Below are 24,594 nucleotides of genomic sequence, written 5' to 3'. Positions count from 1 at the left end.
TCTGTTTACTTGATGTAAAGTCATGAATTGTCACGTGCAATAAATTATTACGTGCCAGATAGTTCAACCGTCCAGAAATGGTACAAAGTAAGTGGGGCTTTTCAAGTATCTCTCATCTTACGCCATCACGAAGATGAATCAAGAAAATGCGTTGTGCTTGCCATAATGAAATGCTACATCAGTAAGCAGATGAGACCATGGCACTAACACTGGTACAAATGAGTAAAAACAGACTCTAAAAATTTCTACTGACTTCATGCAGTTGTTAAAAATAAAAAGGCTATGGATAGCAATTGGCACGAGCACTCAATTGAGCGATCTCACAATCCAATGTGATATTATTCTATCAGGTTATGACTACTTGTGACACTGTGTCTATATTTCTCTTTCATGACAAAAAGAGTTGTTAGTGTACATCCAGATGTCACAGCTTCCCTTCAAAACAGCTCTGCATGCCACGAAATGTACTTGGAGACAGTTTTAGTTAAGTGATTTGTAATCCTTTCACACGAGTGCAACAACAGGAACAAAGTGAAAAAATCAAAATGGAAGATCCATGGAAAAGATTTCTCCAACAAACGATACTTTGACCAACCATTCAAAGAGAAAAAAACTTACCGAAGAGAATACGTGAGGGGAGCTAAGCTCAAAAGTAGAAGAACTTCCTAATAAATGGCAATGAAGAAAAACAATATGAACCAGTTTTATAGGAGTTGCGGACACAGATGAAGATGTGTCGAAAGTGCCTTTGTCAAGTGCAGCACAATGTGCTACAATAGCTGTGAGACAGTTGCGTTAACAAAGCAAAACCACTATAAATGTTGCACACAGTTCTGGTTGAAGGACTGGAATGGATTTGTTGTGGGCCTCTAAGTAGCCACCTCTATGTAATGAATCTTCAATAATGGATTCACACATTACAAAAACAAACTCTACAATTATTGACGAGAGACATGGAAAATAGGGTTGGACTGACATATGTCAATAAAATACAGCACTTAATTACTGTATAACAAAAACTGTCATGATAAAAAAATAATTAATTCTACAAAATTAACTTATTTTGATACTGCAAAAAAGCAACTGTACTGTTTTCTTTTATGTTAGGTATATGATTTGACCGGAACCAATAGAGAACACTATTGAGTTATCTGATATCCTGAGCACATGATTATGATTATGCGCTTGCCGAAGTGCACAATGTGTCAAGTTTATTTTGTTTCCTCCTTTTCAAAAAATACACGATCGTTCCTTTTAGTTATACTACCAACTTTAACACCTGCCCCCAAGTGGCACAGCGGTATGTCTGAGGACTCACTCCGCTAGAAACCGGGTTTCGTTAAGTTCACATTTTGTTTTGTTATTTCAGGGCATATTAAAATTCCTATTTTTTATTATTTATTTTTACACATGTACTTTATTTTCAGTAGAATTAACTCTTTTTCTCATAAATTTCGGCGAAATGCGAGTATAAATATTGACGTTGGAAAGCACAAAGCAAAATACTATACTCGGGAAAGACCCACATTAAATTTGGAGCTGAAGCTCTGATAAAACGAAGCAGGGTTTTAAGTAAACCCTACCAATAACAGGTGAACCTCTGAGTTCATAAAAATATTTCATAACTTAAGATGTAAAACTAGTCGAAAAACATGAATTAAAACTAAGAGAATTCAGCTTTGCAGTCCTGAGGTTAAGTCTAAGTCGTAACCTAATAGAGAGAAACTGAATATATTCTAAAAAGATGCAATACTTACGTGGAGTATCAAGTGAATGTAAACCTATGTTACGTATCAAGTGAAAACTTAGGTCAAGTAACAAGTGAGTGAAGACCTATGTATGTTACAAGAAACCTAGAAGATTAACTCGAAATAAAAAAAGCAACAGTGAAATACAAACATCGTGCACAATTTTTGGCGTAATTAAAACAAAACGCTTAATTATGGGGAAAAAATCAGTTCTCGTCCTTAAGTTGAGAAATAACCAAGAGTTAAATGTTGAATTGAATTTAATCAAAAACTCAGGATACATCAAGGTATTAAGAACAAAATGTAATACAACGAGGCACAAACAGTACCTGACTCGTTCTCCAAGACTCCACAATTGTCTTCGTCATCAAAACATCCAGATCCTGCTCCAGAAAACACAAGGTCGTCACCGCTATGAGTAAATCTGGATAAAGGCTGTTGGGATCAGAAATCTAAACATGAGTTTATGATAATGGTTCTAGATTCACGCTGAGTTTAAATATATTTTAAAGTATTATGTATCCTACAACGGGATGGCAGTAAGTCTATAGACTTACCACGTTAAAATCCTAGATACGGTGAACACATTTGATAGTCTAATGTGGTTTTGTTCTCAAATGAACACACACACGTACATATGCATATTTATCGTCGAATCTCTTCTATAATTACTCCAGAATGTGGTCATTATGGCACTCCAAACATTAGCATGAGTTGCATCACAGTTTATCAAGTCGAGCATGATAAAATCATATGTATAAGGAATAAATTCAATATCAAATAGTGCAGTTAAAACACATAAGTTAAAATTCGAAACAGAACGGGACTTCTACGAAACCTAGCTAGTTTTAATGTAAAATCATTATAACCAGGGCTGAGGCTAATGGAATTGCTTGGGTTGGTCGTGTACTATACCCTCCTAAGTTCCTTTTTCCCTAGTGGTTTATAAAAAATCATATTATCAATAAAAAAAACTCGTATCACTATATGACAGTTTACACAAGAGATTCACTAATCCCTCCCCTTAAGGGAGAGTAAATGGACCCTGGCCTGATTATAAAATAATAGATTTATTTGTTTTGGAATTTCGCACAAAGCTACTCGAGGGCTATCTGTGCTAGCCATCCCTAATTTAGCAGTGTAAAACTAGAGGGAAGGCAGCTAGTCATCACCACCCACCACCAACTCTTGGGCTACTCTTTTACCAACGAATTGTGAGATTGACCGTCACATTATAACGCCCCACGGCTGAAAGGGCGAGCATGTTTAGCGCGACGGGGATGCGAACCCGCGACCCTCAGATTACGAGTCGCACGCCTTAATCAAATCGACTGTTGTGGTGTGAATTGGATTAAATAAGTGAGTTATAGTTATTATGGATTTTATTCAAGTCCTTCACGAGTCAGGATTATGGTAAAGATTACTAACCTGGTGGATTTTTCCCATTCAAGCTCCGGGTTCGATTCCTGGCACCTCCACATGTACGTTTTAGTTGCTTTGCACCATAAAACACCAAACACCATTTCCCATTCAAATAACACTCCTATTAGGCTAATCCTATCCCATGAGCACGGTAATTTGTAGTTTAAAAAAGTATTAATGCGAGATTCTTTCTTCGAGACGAAGAAACATCAGTTAGTTTTGTTTCTTCTTATACAAGCCATGAGTACAAGCAATGGAACACGGCTTCCTATCTGGTAGGTGAGGGAAACATCAAACTACAGGCTGTTTGTTCTTGTCAAAATAAAGGTTATACATTGTCACGTGTACGGGCATAATGGTTTCTTCTATTAAGGTCACGTGTGTGACATAGGTCCCCTTTGTGTCTGGGATACTGGGTTGAAGTAATGGTTTTGTTTTTGGAATTTCGCACAAACGAAATTACCAACGAATAGTGGGATTGACCGTCACATTATAACACCCCCACGGCTGGGAGGGCGAGCATTTTGGCGCGACTCGGGCGCGAACCCGCGACCTTCAGATTGCGAAGCGCACGCCTTAACGCGCTAGGCCATGCCAGGCCTGAAGTAAGGATTAGAAACATTAAGTACTAGTTCTCTTTGTTTCAGGTACAAACATAATGTTTCTCTATGTTATTTGTCTCTGTATCATAGGTTCTTCTTTGCAATCGGAATATAATGATGTATAGGTTTGTTTTCGCTCGTTCACCAAACCAAGTAAGTAGCTTAGTTATGTAAATATCTCTTCAATTAACATAAGTACCGTAGTCTAGTTGCATCTATGAATACCCACTAACCAATAAAAGTTTACTACTTTATTAAGCTAAGTAGGGTCTTCTTACCTGGTGCATCTGTGAACTTAAAGTCCGGACCTGACCGAAATCGTACGGAATAGAGACGAGTAATTCGACGTCACCCTCCACAGTGACCCTGGGGTCGTCTTCTGAAGCCATGTCTAACAGTCTGTCGCCATTAAAGACCAGCCCGGCGATTATTCCATGGAACGGTTTCTCTATGCGGCCACTAATCTCGTCCTTTCTGCCGCCAATTTGAACTTTAGAATGGCTGTTAAAAATTGTAAGCTGTTTTCCTGAAAAATAGTTCGTTTTGATACGTTATTACCTGTTGGAGGGTGAAAGAACTGTTACGATAAGTTTTATGGTACAGTTTGTGCTTTCTTTACGAACGTGTAAACCCTGGAGAAAATGTTATATTTTAACGAAATGAAAGAGTGTGTTCAAGAGATAATAACAGATAAGCTCTTGAAATACAAGAAATTACACTGGGGAACACTTTTTCAGTAACTTTGAGTTACATTGGATATTTTAACTGATTCTGAAGGAGTTTTAGGCGCTGATTTCAAATCTGAAATTAGTTTTTCTCTACAAGCTCTAGTTTGTATGCAATTTGAGGTTAATGAAATTGTACAAATGTGAACTTGCGTAAACCATGTATAAGCATTTTCACGTCCATATATATAGATAGCTTCTAATATTTTGATCATTCTCCTTTTGTTTCAGATCAAACATGGCTTTCAAAAATGGATACCATTGCAGAAACAAGTCTGATGCCTTCTGCTACACATGTGGATGCTACACACTCAATCGTCAGAGACGTAACATATCCTCGTTCGTCAAGCGTGCCTACAAGGCATATTTTGAAGTTCATCTTGGTGATCAAGACAAGCAATGGGCTCCTCATGTTGTGTGCCACAATTGTGAGGAAATGCTTCGAGACTGGACCAAAGAAAAACGTAATGGTTTGCCTTTTGGTGTTCCAATGATTTGGCGCGAACCCACCAACCATGTAACTGACTGTTATTTCTGCATGGTAAACACAACGGGTGTTGGGAAGAAAAACCGACACAAGATTACGTATCCAAACATTCCCTCAGCTATTCGGCCTGCTCCGCACTCTGAAGAAGTTCCTGTTCCAGTTTTCAAAGGCTTGCCTTCATTGAACGATAAAGACATTGGACATGATACAAGCGAACAAGACAGTTGTGACAGTGAATTGTCAGAAAAGTGTACACAATCGGAGAACTGTTCTTCAGACACTGAACCTTTCCCCGTCCCCAAGCCTCTTCCCCAGGCTGAACTGAATGATTTAGTGCGGGATTTAGGTCTTTCAAAGAAAGCAGCAGAGCTTTTGGCATCAAGATTACAAGGCAGAAATCTTGTTGATCACTCTGTTAAAGTATCATATTTCAGAAAGCGTGACCAGCTTTTTGTGACCTTCTTTTCAGAAGACAGACAGTTTGTTTACTGCCATGACATCCAAGGGCTTCTCAAAGAACTGGGTGTACCTTACTATAGTCCTGCTGAATGGAGACTCTTTTTTAGACAGTTCAAAACGCAGTCTAAAGTGTGTTCTTTTACATAATGGGAATGTTTATGGAGCAGTACCTGTCGGTCACTCAGTGCACTTGCGGGAAGACTATGATGATATGAGAATGGTCATGGACTTATTAAAATATCATGAGCACAATTGGATCATTTGTGTAGACTTAAAGATGGTCAACTTTCTTCTTGGACAACAGAAAGGTTTCACCAAGTTTCCATGTTTCCTCTGTATGTGGGACAGCCGAGCACGAGACAGACATTGGGTCCAGAAGGACTGGCCTATTCGTGACACCCTTGAAGCAGGCATGCCAAATATCATACAAGACCCAATTGTAAGCAGAGATAAGATCATCTTTCCTCCTCTTCACATCAAATTAGGTTTGATGAAGCAATTTGTCAAGGCACCGGAAACCGAAGGTGAATGTTTCCAACACATCATCACAGCTTTACCAGGGTTATCATTTGAGAAGATCAAAGCAGGCGTGTTTGATGGCCCACAGATTCGAACCCTAATTCGTGATGATCAGTTTGTTGCTAAGATGACCGCTTTAGAAAAGGCAGCATGGTTATCCTTTGTGGCAGTCGTTCAGAACTTCCTTCGAAATAATAAGGCGGAGAACTACAGTGAACTTGTGAACAGAATGCTCCTCGCTTTTCGTGATCTCGGGTGCAACATGAGCATCGAGCTTCATTTTTTGAACAGCCACCTTGATAAGTTCCCTGACAACCTGGGGGCTGTGAGTGACGAACAAGGAGAACGATTCCACCAAGACCTAAAGGTCATGGAAGAACGCTACCAAGGGCGCTGGGACAAAAGTATGATGGCTGACTACTGCTGGAGCATTAAACGAGATTGTCCAGATGAAGTGTACAAACGCAAAAGTTACAAACGCAAATTCCTACCTGAATAAAATACACAAACAAATTGATAAGCTATTCCTATAATTTCCTATAATAACGAAACATTAAAAAATAAATAAAAATGTCAAATTGCATAAAATCTGTAGCTTGCAGACAAAAACCGACTTCAGATTTGAAATCAACACACTCAAATTGACTATAGAAAGGTCTTTTTATAAATGCAACAAAATGAGTGTTCCCCAGTGTTATCAGTGAATTATACAAACATGAAAAAAAGAAATTACATGAATCTGATATAAAAATTAAATGAACACACATCTAAATTTGTTTCTAGAAACATTAACTAGATATGCGACGAGGGAACACTTCTACGTCTCATAACGACCAATTTTCTCTTATACGTGTAACTCATAATTTTCAAAGGGCCTTCCTTTCGTATTTTTGTAATCGTCTCGTTACGAGTTACGTAAGTCATACCCAAGGGTTTACACAGAAGTACGTTACTCTGACAGAAAGCTGTATTGAAGAATAAATATTGCAATGTAAATATGTGATTTGAGATACAATCTCTTCTCATATCAATGTAAGGTTTGCAGAATAAACTCAATATCATTTTGTCTGCTATTGAGTTTTCTATATGTGAAAGAACAAAAATAAATGTAATGTTTGTTCCTCATGCAAGGAAATATTGTAACAAAGCAGTGGAAATCATAATTTATCGTGTTATCTCCACATATTATCTTAATTGTACAAAATTGTTAGTCCTAGTGCAACGTTTAATAGTTTTGAAGGAAAAATGATATCAAATCCAATTAGGAATACAAGCTAGACGTGTTTTTACAGCACTTTTCCATTTACTTCAACTCAGTAAATGTTAATTTAAGGGTCTGTGTTGATTTGTTTGAAAGCTATATAGAACATTTAAAAGCATGTACGAGTGACGTATTTATGTCACACAAACGTAAATTTTGCTCACCATCTGGATACTTCGTGACAACGTTATGATCGTCAAGTTGGATTGTGGAGTTCGGTCCCGAGCGAGTAAATCGTAACACGTGGTGTTGCCCGTCGTCTACTCTCGCACTCAGTTCCCCAATCGTATGATCCAAGGTTCCGAGATTATACACAACAAAGATATTTCCTTCCATCTGTTAAAACCATCAATGTTTGAGACGAAATTTATGGAAAAATTTAGTGAATGTATTTAAAAAAATACATTGTGTGAATAGATGTAAAGTGAAAGTAAAATTTCACATCTGTTTGCGGGTGAATTGAAAAACTGTAAAATATGCAGAAATGTACTGAGGAAAATAATACGTATCTACTTTGCATTCTAATGATTTATCTTTTGTCCTTAACGAACAAGTTTACTTCAATGAAAGAAAAATCGATGTCTTATAAACTATAGTTCTGGGTTCTTTTCCCTCTGCGGGCAAAGCAATAGGTAGTTTACCATGTAACACTGGGATAATAAAAATCTATTTAAATCTTTTTTTTTTTAATTTCGAGTAAAGATACACGAGAGCTATTTACGCTAGCCGTCCCTAATTTAGAAGTATAAGACTAGAGGGAAGGCAGCTAGTTTTCACCACCAACCGTCCACTCTTGGGCTACTCTTTTACCAAGGAATAGGGGGATTGACTGTAACATTATGACGCCCCAACAGATGAAAGGGCGAGCATGTTTGGTGCGACGGGGATTAGAACTCGCCACCTTCAAGTTACGTTTGTTTTGAATTTCGCACAAAGCTACTCTATGGCTATCTGTGCTAGCCGTCCCTAATTTTGCAGTGTAAGACTAGAGGGAAGGCAGCTAGTCATCACCATTCACCGCTGACTCTTGGGCTACTCTTTCACCAACGAATAGTGGGATTGACCGTCACATTATAACGCCCCCACTGCTGAAAGGGTGAGCATGTTTGGCGCGACGCGGATGCGAACCCGCGATCCTCGGATTACGAGTCGAACGCCTTAACCCACCTGACCATGTCGGGCCGATTTAAATCAAACTGGGAGAAAGTGTAGCATGTACGGTAAACATGTACTTACCTGTACGTTGATTATACTGATAAAGACGTTCTGTACTTAGGTGTGTAAATTATTGCTAGAGATTTATACATAAAAGAAACAAGTGAATTACAACGCAATAGTAAAAATAAAAGAAGAGAGGTTTAAAAAATAATTAATCAATTAAAATAAATGCTCGTATCTACTCGTATGGTTGGTTATTATTTTCCTGGAATTATTAATGAATATCTAATAAACGAATAAAAATCAGCCAGTGGAGATAAAATGTTTAAAACCTACGATTTCAACTTGTAAATAGTCGTTGCTAGTGCCACTGTCGATGCGAACTAAAACAGCCCTGTCGTTGAATGTGATGAACCCAAGCGCCAGGAGATCCGTTTTAGTGTCCGGACTTCTGTTAGGCGAATGTCTGAAGGTGATAATTCCAGAGCCGCTGCCGAACTCGTAAGCTATACTCTCTGGGAAAAAACAAGAAAGCCATGGTGACATCATACGAAACGTTTGATTTAACACTAATAAGTAAACACATACGTCGGCTTCCATTGAGACATACTAATTCATAAAGATGCAATTTGATACATATAAGTTTTACATTTAACGACTACATTTATATACGTTTATTTACTTTTCAGGAAACATGCACAGATGTCAATATGTCAGAATATTTATTATCATTATGCCGTCTACCTAGAGTTATATCTTATTCGACTGTAGATTCACTCAGAACTTTTGGGTCAAGTGTAGCCTAGTGATTAACTTGCCGGGCTGCGGAGAGGAATGTGTAAAAGTGCCACTGAATACTCTTAGCACGTTTTGTTGTACACACAATGTAAACAATGATAATATATCCAATTTTTCGTTACGAGTACCTGTATTTGTGGAGTGTGGTATTAACGGTTCCTCTCCATCAAACCAGTAGTTCTAAACATGACCTTATGGTCTCAGACGTTTATTCTATATGTCGCGAAAGTAAGTAAATAACAAATACACAGTACTTTCAAGAAGTGTTTATTTTGGTATAAATACAATATATTTAAAATAGCTACATTCGTCGTTTTTCACAACACATTAGATTATTTCAAGTATAATTTCGGTCGTGTTTATTGCCATTAAATATTTAGGGCTGTTCAACTACAAGCTCATATTGTTAAACTCATATTGCAGGACGATACATTTACATTTTCGGACGTAATACCAATATGCTAAAGGTTTTCTGTTAATTTTATCCGAACTCTATACACTTTAAGTAGGTCTTTTCTTTCTCGTAGAATACTTCAAAGCAATGAAATTACGTTTTAGATCTGAGGAAGTCTAGACCTGTTTGTTTTCTTAGTAACCCAAGCAGTGGAACTCATATATTTAAAAAACTTGTTTTACACCTAAGAAGTTGTAGGTTATATAAGTGGTGTTGCCACGTATGAAAGTTTGGGCTGTTTTAAAGTTACAATACACAGGCGGGTGTATAAACCCTTGGAGGTAAGTTACAGTTTTTTTTTTAAGGCGCTGTGTATGACGTATTCGGACGTGGATGAGCCTGAGTGAGAGTGAGTGGACCATGACCCGTCCAGACTTACGTGTTTACTCCATTCAATTATATCAATAGATATATGCTTTTTAGTACACGAGCATGGTTCATTCATCTGATAAAGTACTGGCACACTCTAATCGTACGGTTGTATACCTGGTACAAAACGATACGAATACGAATTTGAAGAAACTATATTCATAAATGATACACTGAGAGTTATCTTACCATCCGAACAGGTCGGGCCTGTGAATGACGTCATGTCACAATCACACGTGTAGCCATTCCATAACTGAACACAAACTCCTTTATTGGCACATGCGCTGTTGCTACATTTGGTATCGGCCCCTGAAAAGGTATAGATTGTTTCATTAATTACCGTAGAGTGTAGACGATGGGCTACGAAGTTTTCACGCGACGTGAACAAGTGCTTCCGTAGACCACTAATGTAATTGTGAAGTTACATTTGCGCTTGTCTGAAATTCTTTATAAAGAAAAAAACAACAACAATGAGATGTACTGGTGTGAACTGTACACTTATAACAATAACCGTTAGAGTTAACACTATTAACCATTTGGTAATTGAATTTGAAAAGAAAGCTGGTGCTCTTCATTTAATTAAACTTTTTATACCTATACTAAAGTTGTCGTTTTAAGTTGAAATTATAACACGTTATAGAATCTATAAAACTTTGAGTTGAAAATTTAGCTCCTATCTCGGAAGTATCTTATAGTTCAAGTTGTAACATGAATTCATTTCTGTTTTTCTTTAAACGCTGTTATGAAATCGATAACTGTAAGATGAAATTGCTTTTCGAAGTGTTTCAATTCAGACTGTTTTGAACTGACGTATAACTGAGGCATTTCTAAACCTCCCGAGAAATATAAGAACCATGTAATATTTAAAGATAACGCTACAAGTCTAATAACAATTACATTTACAAAAGGCGGATGTAAATATAATTTATTTACAGTAATAAATTAAAAACTTACCAATATTTTTAAGAGGTCTAACATTAGGTCTTAGAATAACATTATAAGTTGATGTACTGATAGTGACAAGTACGGTAAAGTTTAGCTAAGGATAAATTACAGCAAAAAAGCATACACAAGTTATAGTGTTAATATACGTCTTTATCGAATATAGGTCGTAATTAATAAAGGCTTTACGTTAGTTAAGCCTAACACATATGGACTTTAAGAAGTTTTGGTGTGTGCGTAGGTGCGCTATTAGAATTGTATTATAATATTCTAAAAATATTGTCGTTTTGAATTAAGCACAAAGTTACATAATGTGCTATCCGTGCTCTGCCCACCACGGGTATCGAAACCCGGTTTTTAGCGTTGTAAGTCCGCAGACATGCCGCTGAGCCACTGGGGGCTATTGTATTTAAATAATTACTGTTGTAATAACAATCCTACTAAACTGATAGTTAATACAAAATTTAACTTTTTTTAAAAATTTGTCTTGGAGAACAATAAAAGTTAATTGATCAACACTTAATTTCTCACTCACTTTATACATGTCCATACTTCATAGATTTTTTTCAATAATTTTTATGTCATTCAGACAGAAATAACAATTTATTCTCAACAGTTGTCATACCCACCAGCGCACCCATCTGACACCAGGGTACTGGGAATAATGGCGTCAGTAATAGGGTCCACAGTTTCTCCGTTCAGGTCCAAGGAAGCCAAGCATCCCTCGAATCCATGTTTTGACTGTACCAACTTGGGAAGGCTGTTGTACGTATTTCTTCTTACTCCACCTAGGTACAGAAGTCCATGTAAGTCCAAATGAACATTGGACCCCGTACTAGTCACTGTGGAGATCATGTCGTCGACCATTAAGGTATGTTGTCGTAAGGACTGGCGACCAATGGTTACCGCGTGCCACCTATTGTCGTTCAATGTCCGCCTTGTGTTTGACCTTACTTTTCTGGGACCGTCTCCTAAGTTAAAGATATAGTCAAGATGTCCGTCTACTAACTCTATAGCAATAAAGTCTTGTTCTTTGCCATTATTGTAAATAATCAAACCGTTCGGTTCTAGTGTCTTAAACTGGAAATATAAGTTCATGGTAGAATAAGCCTTCAACTGAGAAATTCCTAAAAATGTATACTTAGATTTAAATGTAACAGGATGGTGGACAATTTGTTCTTTCTTTCCAAACTTGGCTGTCACCTGTAATATTGAAAAAAATATATATATATAATGTTAATTTTTATCTAAAATATCTTGAGAATTTTTAAAGTCAAAGGAGACTACAAGACAAAGATAAATAATAACTCTAAGCAATTCTTCGCATTGTTGTCACGGTTTTTATTGTTGGGTGGGTTGGTTTGAATTACATGTATTAGGTAAATATAATAACGTAAACTTTATTAAAATAAAAACTAATTTTTTAAAAAAGAATAACTTAAAGTTTATTCCACTTTAGTAATTAAAAGTTCTAATGTTTACGATTTCTACGGGTTTACATAGCGAACAGTAATCACAACACCAAAAATAAACAAAATCTTAAACAGAAATCCCCACTTCATTGTTGATTAAATAACTCTCGCACTCGTCTCAAACACGAACTCAGTATTTGCAGTACTGAGCTAACTGGCTACAGTAACAAACAAAGAAACTAACTTGTGCACTACTAAAACTCATTTTCAAATAAACTACTGTAACAGATTTATTTGTTAACTCCAGACTAAACTCGCTCTTTACATTTCGCCCTGAATATTCTGGAGCTTTGGAGAAAATTGGACAGTAAACTATGCCCATCTCACTACACGAGACTTCCCACAACTAATCAATAATACGTGCGTCTAGAAACGCCTACAACAGTATAAAGCAAAATGACAAGTTTATAAATTCATTTTCAACACTTTATTAATTTTTGTTAAACGAAAACATTTCATTATTTGAGCTGTGTGCTTTACATATATTTGTAATATTCACGTAGGAAGACCTAAAGACTTTACAACCATGAGTGTCTATTTTGTAAACACATTTTTCCCAAACTGCTTACGCATCAAACTACTTATTGGTGCGTGACTTTGTTGGTTACAGAATTCTTATAAGTCATATAAAAAAATTGTAAGTACCACTATCACCAGTACTGGAAATAATCCCACTAATTAATATTTGGATCGCCTATACTGTATTGTATATTGAGAATAATCTCACTAATTAATATTTGGATCACATATACTGTATTTTATATTAAATATAATTTCACTAACTAATACTTGGAGCGCTTAAACCGTATTTTATATTGAAAATAATTCCACTAATTAATACTGGGATCGCCTATACGAAATTTTATACTGAGAATAATTTCATTTACTACTACTGGGATTGCCTATACGGTATTATATATCAAGAATAGTCCCACTAATTAATACTGAGATTGCCTATATGGTATTATATATTAAGAATAGTCCCACTAATTAATACTGAAATTGCCTATATGGTATTATATATTATGAATAGTCCCACTAATTAATACTGGCTTATTATATTTTGAAAATGAGTTAATTTACTTAATTTCTTTGGTTAATTTAAACTATGTATTGTAATTATAAAAACATAAATTTATTTCAAATAATACAGGTGCGGCCTTCATTGGTAGGAAACGGTATAAAAACAAATCGGTAATTTGTCATTTTAGTGCCAAATTGTTTTATTAATTAATAATTATTTTTGTGAAAATACAACAAAACGTGCTACAATACGCTTTATATTTCAGACATATAGTCTAACAACTGCATCAGAATTTGAAATCTTCAAACCTGAAAGTTAATAAGCTGTCCAGTTCTAGCCATCTCAAAATAGTGGTCCCCGTTGAATACCAGCTGTTGCATATGGCCAACAAAGTTAGGAACATCTCTAGCCTGACTCTGTGGAGAATAAATAGGAATACCAGAAGGAGTATAGGCACCAATGTGAAGATCCTGGAATTCTAGCGTCATCTGGTGGCCAACTAGTTCTGCAAAACAGAAAAGTTTTGTTTATTTTTGAATTTCGCGCAAAGCTACACGAGGGCTATCTGTGCTAACCGTCCCTAACTTAGCAGTGTAAGACTAGAGGGAAGGCAGCTAGTCATCGCCACCCACCGCCAACTCTTGGGCGATTGACCATTACATTATAACGTCCCGACGACTAAAAACTGCAGGGGCATTCAGTGAAGCGTATACTTCTGCCACCCAGCATTGATCACATTTGGCACTCAACAAATACGCAACAAACGCGGACCATTTAAGGCAGGACAATGAAAAATAATATTATGCATATGTCAACCAAGTTTCATCAGAATCTCTACTTTTTGACTGAGTTTTAAACTGTGTGAAATATTAGTCCCATGTTATAGAGATTTATTGGATATTCGTGACCTTGCTGTGACCCTGACCATTGGCCATGACTCTCCAAAAGCTAATTGCTTCTAAGTTGGGCCACAGTCCAAATGTTTAACAAATTTCATCCGAATCCATTGAGCCGTTGTCAAGAAATCTTGTTGATGAATGCATAAACACACACACATTCCTCAGTGTGTTTCTTAATAACAAAGTTACATTGGGAATCGAACCCTTGATTTTAACGTTGTAAATCCGCTGTACTGAAGGGGGACTACAGAGGACTGTTTGTTTTGAATTTCACGCAAAGCTACACCTGCGCTAGGCGTCCCTAATTTTGCAGTGTGAGACTAAAGGGAAGGCACCTAGTCATCGCTGTCCACCGCCAACTGTTGGGCTACTCTTTTACCAGCGAATAGTGGGATTGACTGTCACATTATAATGCTCCCACGACTGAAAGGGTGGGCATGTTTGATGTGATGGGGATTCAAACCTGCGACTCTCGGATTACGAGTCGAGTGCCTTAACAACCTGGGCATGCTGGGCCACTAGAAGAATGAAAACACAACCTTCGTCCTCATTCGGTGACAGCGGGAATAAAAACATTACGTATTGATTTACGATGGAGAATGTTTATCCACTTTGACTGTGATTAGATTTACCGTTTTATATATATTAATTATTTGAGAAACTTTTCAAGTTGGATACATTTTTAATTTTTTGAAATGTAAATTAACAACTTTATGCTTATATTATTAAATTGTGCACGAATTACTGGAATTGTTTCTTAAAAATGGCAAAAAGAACCGTAAAAATAAACCATTTAAAAAATTTATAAAATGTTCCCAACCGTGAAAAAAAAAGTAACAAATATTCGAATACAGTTTTGCGTTCGAAAGAAAGCTCAGAGAGTCCACTCTTTAATTTCCAAGTACTTACACAAAAAGAAAAATATGAATAATTTCAAAATTTGTTGCATAATTTATTTCAGAGTAAAAAAGTCATGCATATAACAGAAAATGTTCATATAATAAGTAACACAAGAGAGCTTTAAATATTGGAACATGTTTCTGACCAGATTAACGGTACCGCACTGCCAATACAAACTTAGAATTACGGTCGTCTTTTATTATTCTATCACTTCATTAGTATGTAATGCAGCGGTAAGTCTACGGATTTACAACGCTAAAATCAGGGTTCGATTCCCCTCGGTGGGCTTGGCAGATAGCCCGATGTGGCTTTGCTATAAGAAAAACACACAGTATGTAAATACTGTATTTTGTTACCACAATAAAGAAACTCTGTTATTAATGCTGTTTTAAAATCTCACTCGATTCCTGCTACATTATGATTGAACCTTAATAATACCCACGGTGTGCAGAGCACAGAGAGCCAATTGTGTGGCTTTGTGCTTAATTAAAAAAAAAAACACACTTTTTTATTCCCCGCTGGGACAGCGGTAAGTCTTCGGATTTATTTAAAGTCAGGAATTCGATTCCCTTTGGTGGTAGCAGCAGAAAGCTCGATGTGGCGTCTCTATAAGAAAAAACACATGCTTAACGATACAAGTTAAACGCTAGTTCTTGAATTCAAGATCATAAAAGTACTAAAAGAAACTGTGTAGCTCATTGACAATACTTTGTTAGTTTGTTTTTTAATTTCGCGCAAAGCTACACGAGGGTTATCTGCGCTAGCCGTCCCTCATTTTGCAGTGTAAGACTAGAGGAAAGGCAACTAGTCATCACCACCCACCGCCAACTCTTGGGCTACTCTTTTACCAACGAATAGTGGGATTGACCGCAACATTATGACGCTCCCACGGCTGAAAAGGTGAGCATGTTTGGTGTGACGGGGATTCGAACTCGCGGATTACGAGTCGAGTGTCTTAACTACCTGGTCATGCCAGGACATGTCATTGACAGTAAAGGCCTAACAAGTAATTTTACACATCTAATAAATAACCCTAACAAGTAATTTTACACATCTAATAAATAACCCTAACAAGTAATCTTACACATCTAATAAATAACCGAAAACAACATTTTTATCAATTCATATATCAATGTAGAACATTTAAAAATTAAAAAAGCATTTTTTCTCAAAGTTGAAGAATAAGAAAACAGATCAGATCTTTGTTTGTGAAAGGGAGGGGCATATCTTGGTATAACAACAGAAATCGTCTAATCTCAGGTATGGACAGCCTGGCATGACCAGGTGGTTAGGGTGCTCGACAATAAATCTGCGGGACGCAGGTTCGTATCCTCATCACCCTCAAACATGCTCGCCCCTTCAGCCGTGGAAGCGTTATAATTTGACGTCAAACCCACTATTCGTTGGTAAAAGAGTAGCCCAAGTGTTAGCGACGTGTGAAGACGATTAGATGATTTCCCTCAAGTCTTTCGCTACTAAATTAAGGACGGCTAGCACAGAGAGCGCTTATGTAGTTTTGCGTGTACTTCAAACTTAACTCGGATATGGATGTCAGAAAACGTTCCGTTTTTTATAAAATATACACAGGAAAATATATCAGAAAGTAATAATTCTCAGCTTTTATAACAAGCAAACATGTCAGAAAACAATTCCTCAGTTTTGGAACAAAGAAACAAGTTTATCACACTTATCAGAAACAAATAATCCTCAGCTTTGGATAAGACAAGTCTGTGATTACTGTGAGTAAACAGTAATGCCGCGTTGAATAGCATAACCTTCTCGAACTTGTGATTATTGTAATTTAATATCAGAAAAACAACGATTTTGTTTTTCAGATCAACAATAAAAGCTTTACTTAAAGATTAAAACAGCACTACATGTTACTAAAGTCGAAAATCTAATAGATGACAACACTTAAATATAACAAGGCTGTGAAACTAGTAAAAAATATATATATATTATAAGGTTTAAAAGCCTAATTAAAAAGAGCACTTCACATTACTAGGTTGGGGCACATAGTGTCATTATTTATGAAGTTATTGGGTCTTTAAATAAGGTTTTATTGTAATTTTTATTCGCCCATTCTTTGAATTTAATTTACTTATATTATTCTGTTCACCTTAAACAACCTTGTTTTCATTCGTAAACGTACTTATATGTCGTTTCCTTACTTGTTAGGCCTAATAACGAATCCCAAAAAATGGTCGAATGCCAATGTAAGTAAAATGTATTTTTCCAGTTGTCTTGAGTATGGATAAAGTAACATAAAGGTAATGTAAGTGTGGTATATTTGCATAATTATCTTGGCTACAGATAAAGTGCGTAAAGCTGAGGGAATTGTGGCATATTTTTGTAGCTGCCTGGGATACAAATAAAGTACAAAAGGTGTGTTTGGAAGTTAGGAAAATAATATTATTCAGCAAATTATTTATTAGTTAACAAGTTACAGACTTTACGTATATATGTATAAAGAATACTGAAACTGTCAAATATGAAATATCTATTCGACAATTACATGTAAATGTTTTTACGATATTTTCTCTGCTTTTCATATATAATTATTCCAACTATGAAATTTTAGTAAGGTGACTTCCAGTCCCATTAAGCCAAGTCTTAAATTATATCACACTGCTGCAATAATAAGTGAAATAGTCTGCACTTTTCATATTCAAGTCCTGTTTGAATCTATTCAGGTTAAACAGTATTTAGGAATAATTCTTGTTAAAATAACAATTGTATACCTTTATTGAATCAACACGTTTCAAACTAAATTCTTATATAATATTCGTGCTGTAAATATATACGTTGTTTAATATCTGTTTCTGAGGAAAACGTAACATGAACAGAATGTATCCAACTATTGAAGTCCCGCCCAAAGCTTCTTTGGGTGTTGATATCTACTTGAAGCCGTTTCTGTGGCTGGATAAAGCGATGTAAATCTAGTCGATCGTATTTGTTGATGCTGAGGCTTACGTACGCTGAATTATTGTCTTCCTATTCATTTCTTTACGTGGTACATTTTTCCCGGAAGAAATAAGCAAAACAACTTAAATCTATACGGCGATTTTGTCTTTCTTACGTGAAACATTTCTCAGCAACGCTGTTCGCTGTAGAAGTTTTGGGAGAAAACTGAATCAGTGTGGCAATATAGCTCTGCCTATTGGTTCATATACATGACGGAAGAAATGCGATAATGTAGTTTACAAAGGCTGTTCAAATAAGGAATCAAACCTTAACTATTTAATACACTAACGACAAAACAAATACTTTTTGCAGAATTAAGAAGAATAAAAAAAACGTGTCAGGAAATATCGAACAATTTTGGACGAAATTCAGGGCGTGTATTTAAATGATGTATAAATGAACGCCACAAAAAACTTACTTTTCCGGCCAGTATTCCTAACGATTCTTCACATTACTGTAACTTAATATAAAGAACGTGTGACTAAGATGTCCCTCATTATAGTTCAACATCGCACCAACAGCTAAACCTTTCACATCTGAATCCTTTGATACTGAACGTAACTTAATATCATTGTTACTAAAATTTGTCTCAGAAAATACACATTGTAAGAATTCACCCCACATCTTTGTCTGGTTGTAATTAGGTACAAGGTAACACAATAAGTTACCTGTGTTCTGCCCACCAAGGGTATCGAAACCTGATTTCGAACGTTGTACGTTCCCTGACATACCGCTGTGCCACTAGGAGGCTCATCTCCTACATCCATATACTTAATTTTATACAGTAATGACCCTGGTTTGAGTATGTCTGTTTTACAAGCCACTTACATTACAACTGAACTAAAGCTGTAACTTAGGTTAAAATGTAAAAATTACAACAAGATTAGCACGTATATTGACCGATATCTTAACTACAAGCCCCGAATAACTGATTCAAGTTACATAATGACCCATGTACTGAGTTGATTAGGGACATATTCTGATTGATGTCTTAACTCTAAACCCCGAATAACTGATTCAAGCTACATAATGACCCATATGTTTATTTATCATTTAACTTCTAAAGAAATTATTAGTTTACATAATAACCAAATTTTGTGTCACGTGTAATCCAAATTTGATATTGTAAATATCTTCTCGCCAGTAGCAGTATAAAAATAACCCAATATTGTTTCAGTCCATGCCTGATTCGCAGACGGTCTTACTTCAATCTCATTATATTTTCACTTTCATTAATCGCAAAACTTTCTGTTACATATTTTAAAATACACAACTGCAAGTAACTAGGCAATAGTTTTTGTTATAATACTGATTCTCTTCAAAGCTGTAGATGTAATAATACTGTTGCAAGCTTGAGTGAATGCTTATACATGCTGGTGTAAACCGTTAGATGTCGCTATTGCTGCATATTTATATAAGAAACTTACTGAAAGTAATTAAGGTAGTGTGTGTGTGTGTATTTTCTTATTGTGCTATCTGCTGAGTTCCTGATTTTAGCGTTGTAAATCTGTAGATGCACCGTTGTACCAGCGGGGAACAATGAAGGTATTACGATGTCCCCTGTTTAGACAGTGGTAAGTTCATGGATTCAGAACATTAAAATCCGGAGTTCGATTCCCAGAACTAGATAGACACAGCTGATAGCCCAGTGTGGTTTTGTTCTAAAGTAAACAACGAACACATTTCGCTTTAAATACAGTGGTAAAACATTCTGGCCAATTACTCCAAATGAAGTTAATTAATCAAACCTCTATAATTATATATATTGTCTTTCCCATTCCATTGATTTTTGTTTTCTAGCTGCACATTTATGTATCCATTGTCTATTTTATTACAATATGCCACACAATTATGAAGCCACTACCTTTTATTAAATATATAATTATTGGATTCTACTCTCAATTAGTTGCTATGGAAACACTACTTTAAAAGTTTGAAATTTCTACCTCCACTGAGCGTTTCTGAGTCGGCTCTGACCACTAAGTTGTGACCACGTCGAATGATCTGCAATGTGTGCCACTGGTCGTCATTCAATCTGTGACCTACGTGAAGGACCTAAAATAATAAAAAGTTGCCTGAAAGTTATCGAAATTCTGATTTTTCTACTCGTCACAACCTACCATTTATTTTATTTTAACTAATCTATCAAAGGATCTGTTATCGATCAATTCATTATTTCACCCAATGAAAGACGTACCATATTTTTCACCTTCTAGGTTTAAGATGAAGTCATGAAATCATTATCAAACATTTAGAACAATTTGATGATTTTTGTGGCATGTATATAATATTTAACCTTCTTTTAATTACTTGCGCGGATTTATCCAACCGTTTATTGAAAGAGGTACCTTGTTTCCATCTCCTAAGTTCAGGATAACTTTAATACTTCCAGATTCCAAGGCTACCACTAGATGGCTGACAGATTTTTCCAGTGTTGTTGCTAACAGAAGACCATTTGGACGAGTGGTTCGAAATCTTAATCGGACGTCTTCGGCTTGAGTTCGAGAAATTTCGGGAATTTGAATTTTCATGTACTGTTCTCCATCAAAGCTAAGGGTCGTGGCGTCTGAAAGAGGAAAACAGAATTTATTTTTTATGGAACTTTTGAAAACGAAATAAAACTCTGGTGTTTTAACATAACTCTTAAATAAACAAACATACAAGTCTATAACCAGACTTCAAATCAAATTATTTTTATCTATTTAAAAGTACATACCTTTACCAATAAATATTGAACACGTAACTGTTGAATCTCATTTCAGAGGGAAACAAGTAGAAACAAATTATAAATACAGAGATTCAGTTTTAGCATAAACTAACAAAGTCATTAAGAATGTATACAAAGTCATTTTGAAATCGATTCACTGAGAGTGTTATTCGGTTTTCGTTGTTTAATTTCAAATAATAATTCACAAAATGAAACATGTCAATATCTCATTACTTGATATACTCAATGCCATTCATCTATTTCTCTAGCCTTTCTCGATGGCTGTGATAAGCTTGAGGGTTTATAGCATTTTAATTGAGTTTCAATGCCTACGGTCAGATGGTCTAACTGTGTAGCTTTGAAATTATCAACAATCTGTGTAAAGTTTAGGGCCTGTCATGGCCTAGCGGTTAGGGCGGGCGACTCGCAAGCTTCGGATTCCAATTTCAATTCCTATCACTGAATGTGGTTGTCCTTTCAACCATGTGGGTGATATAATCTGACAGTCAATTCCACTTTTCGCTGACAAAGAGTAGACCAAGGGTTGGCGGTGGGTAGCGTTGACTATTGTTAGTCTATCACTTTTAAATTAGGAACGGCTACACTTAAACTATTGAATTAAACGAAACAAACATACTGCAATAGTTAAAAACCAAAACCAGCTGCGATGACAATCTTTATGCTTATTAAACATATAATCATGGATGAAATATCTATTATATTAGGTTGAGGAATAATTCGTGAGCGTTTTTAAATAATTTCATTCAAGCATTACATGCAAGACTATACAATACTTCAATGCATGAACACATTACACCCAAAACATTTATTATGATACTTTATTTCATGTAATACCTAGGTATATAGTATGCATTGTTTTAAACGAAATTGCAAGAAATTAAATGCGAAAAGCAGATGGTGTCGAAAATGCTCGATTTTGTCCACTTGACATTCCATTTAATGAGCTGAAAATGAAAGCAAAAATTAAAGACATATGCAAATCAAACACACCATCTATTAGAGGAAAAAATTATCTACCAAATGACATGAAATATTTTGCGAAAGCGTTTCATTTATGAATATATTTTGTTAACTTGAAAAAACGCTCACGAATTATTCCTCAACCCAATATTTTGTCTCAAGCTTCAAAATTCAGATATATGCTAGAACATTTAATATCTTGAACTTTAAGCGTTTCTATGGTACGGCATTCTGTTTTTATGAGTCACTTTCAGACATCAGGTGTTTGGAACAAATGATTGCATTCTTTAATTATTATCTGCAGACACTACAAAAAAAAGTTAATTGATACATTGTCTTTCACCGTTTGGGTGTGGCCCAGTAATTAGTAGGTCAGGTTGCAGGTATCAGAAGATCCAATTCGTTCGTATTCCAGTTACGAGTGTGTTAAGATAGTGAAAGTCAATCCCAATGACGGGCTAAAGTGGCGGGCACTACTGAATGGGTGTTTTTCTTTTAGTAAATAGTTCAGACTTTCAGATGGATATACCTGAAACCTAGTTTCTTTTGTTTGTTTTTACCTCGTATGAACAAAAAGCTTAAAAATATAAAGCTTGGAAAAAGCCATCTTCGGTACTCGACACCGTGAAACAAGCGACGTTTCATGTTCGGTATTGAATCCGATATTAACACTAAATCAGATTATTTTTCGTTTGTTATGCATATAAGTTGAAACAACAAAACACTGATCTATCACGAGATATAACGATTTAATATGTTTTAAGTTACATCACTGACCGACTAGGTGTAGCAACATTTGAAATTCCTTCTTATAATTCAAAACGTTTTCAAAACTACTGCAGGTTTAACACAAGCTATATTGTTATTTTTCTGAAAAAAATTACAATGGGATTATAAAAAAAAGGTTTCGAGTCATTCAGTTAATACACGTGGTTTACATTATAAGTGGAAGTATTAATACATTTGGTAATTTACTCCTGAGGAAGAACCAATTTACTGCGAAAATGAGACCAATCTATACAAGCTCATTCATTTTGCTTTAATTATTACTCTTGGGTAATATATTGAGGAATGTAAACTGCTACACAAAATTAGATTCATATATTATAATTATATGTAGTACTTGCTATCATCTTATTTGCTTAGTCTTATAAATTAACCTACTTGCATTCATCTTTCTGCCTCGAAGATAATTAGTGGTTTTCGTGTCTTGTGAAAAACATGAGCTTCGATATTGCGTTGTTCAGCAAATAATATTAGCTTATTCGACTAATTTGTATCCACATATATGTTTATGGGGCAGAAACATACAGTGGTGTTTCACGTGTGAGGAATATTGTACGTGCAACCTTTTGTCAACAGTTTGGGAGTGTTTAAAACCATAATGTTCAGTTCTGGTTGGGCCCGGCACGGCCAGGTGGGTTAAGGCGCTTGATTCGTAATCTGAGGGTCGCGGGTTGGAATCCCCGTCACACCAAAGATGCTCGCCTTTTCAGCCGTAGGGGCGCTATATAATGTGATGGTCAATCCCACTGTTCGTTGGTAAAAGAGTAGCCCAAGCGTTGGCTGTGGGTGGTGAAGACTAGCTGCCTTCCCTCTAGTCTTACACTGCTAAATTAGGGACGGCTGGCGCAGATAGCTCTTGTGTAGCTCTTCGCGAAATTCAAAATAAACAAACAGTTCTGATTGCATGAATTCGTTTTTTTTTTGTGATCTGTCGTCTCGTGCTATTATATTTAAAGCTGTACATAAAACATATTCTTTTTATTTATTCTGAAATATCACCTGACATTTTTATACGTTCAACGTATTAAAACTTCGGTTTTTTTTTTAAAGTACGTTAATTAGTGTTTTATTATGCTTCTAAGTTAGGACAGTATTCAGTAAAACAAATTTTAAGCAGCATTCAGCGTTTATTTAAATATCTTTTGGAATTTTTAAAGTTTAATATGTTGGATTATTGTTACCAATTATTATTGTTACGTATTATAACTACTCTCGGACGGGATTTCGATTTATTATGTCACGTAAGTTACGTATTATACTAACTTTAGCGACTAAACAATATTCTGTCACTGTTTCGGCGCGTTAATTTATAATCTTTAGGCGAGATTCTCTAAAGTTCAACAATATTCTAAAATACCCTAATGTTTTTGTAAAACATATACTGTTCATTCTTACTCTCGAGAATCTTCTACAAATTTAGAAAACAGGCGAGACTTGTACAATACGTATACAAAAATATATATCACATGCATCAAACTGAAACAAACACAGGTATTGAAGCAAATGTATGACAATAAATCCGTTACATTACTAACTACAAGAGATTAGGGTTAAAACGGTAAAGCCTCAGTTTTCGTATCTCACCTGATGTTGCTAGGTAAACCTGGTAAAACATGGAACACAATAAACAAATCTTTTATTATGTCCAACCAATACAAACATGTGTGAATTCAAATAAACGCAATTGTTTTCTAATACTTAATAAAAAGGATTTTTTCACCACTGCAGATAAAAATGTATTTATAATTCAGTGTAATTCAATTGATATTTATTCGCTGACTGGATCCGATATTAAAATTTATGATAATTTTATCTTACAACAGTTTCCCCTAGGTTACAAACAAATAAACTGATACAAATGTTTTTTAACTGAATTTATTTCAACGACTAACAATAACGAAATGTAGGTGGATGGGT

The 24,594-nt window shown here is 35.7% G+C and overlaps 1 protein-coding gene across 3 annotated transcripts in view; it reads right to left on the bottom strand.

Annotated features, from left to right (window-relative positions):
* Positions 1-24,594, bottom strand: part of LOC143229735 (neurexin 1-like) — a 163,677-nt gene that overhangs the window by 10,392 nt on the left and 128,691 nt on the right. For all 3 annotated transcript variants that reach the window (XM_076462481.1, XM_076462482.1, XM_076462480.1), the window contains 9 exons: positions 20,552-20,769; positions 20,150-20,258; positions 13,749-13,945; positions 11,574-12,147; positions 10,192-10,311; positions 8,718-8,896; positions 7,388-7,559; positions 4,051-4,298; positions 2,078-2,183 (listed from right to left, as the gene is read on the bottom strand). In XM_076462481.1, the coding sequence (XP_076318596.1) occupies positions 2,078-2,183; positions 4,051-4,298; positions 7,388-7,559; positions 8,718-8,896; positions 10,192-10,311; positions 11,574-12,147; positions 13,749-13,945; positions 20,150-20,258; positions 20,552-20,769 (1,923 nt within the window). The remainder of the gene's footprint in view (positions 1-2,077; positions 2,184-4,050; positions 4,299-7,387; positions 7,560-8,717; positions 8,897-10,191; positions 10,312-11,573; positions 12,148-13,748; positions 13,946-20,149; positions 20,259-20,551; positions 20,770-24,594) is intronic.

Source organism: Tachypleus tridentatus, chromosome 10 (genome assembly GCF_004210375.1).
Source record: "Tachypleus tridentatus isolate NWPU-2018 chromosome 10, ASM421037v1, whole genome shotgun sequence".
NCBI classification, from domain to species: Eukaryota; Metazoa; Arthropoda; class Merostomata; order Xiphosura; family Limulidae; genus Tachypleus; species Tachypleus tridentatus.
The sequence above is the reverse complement of the archived record's forward strand: the minus strand, read 5'-3'. Positions and strand labels throughout refer to the sequence as shown.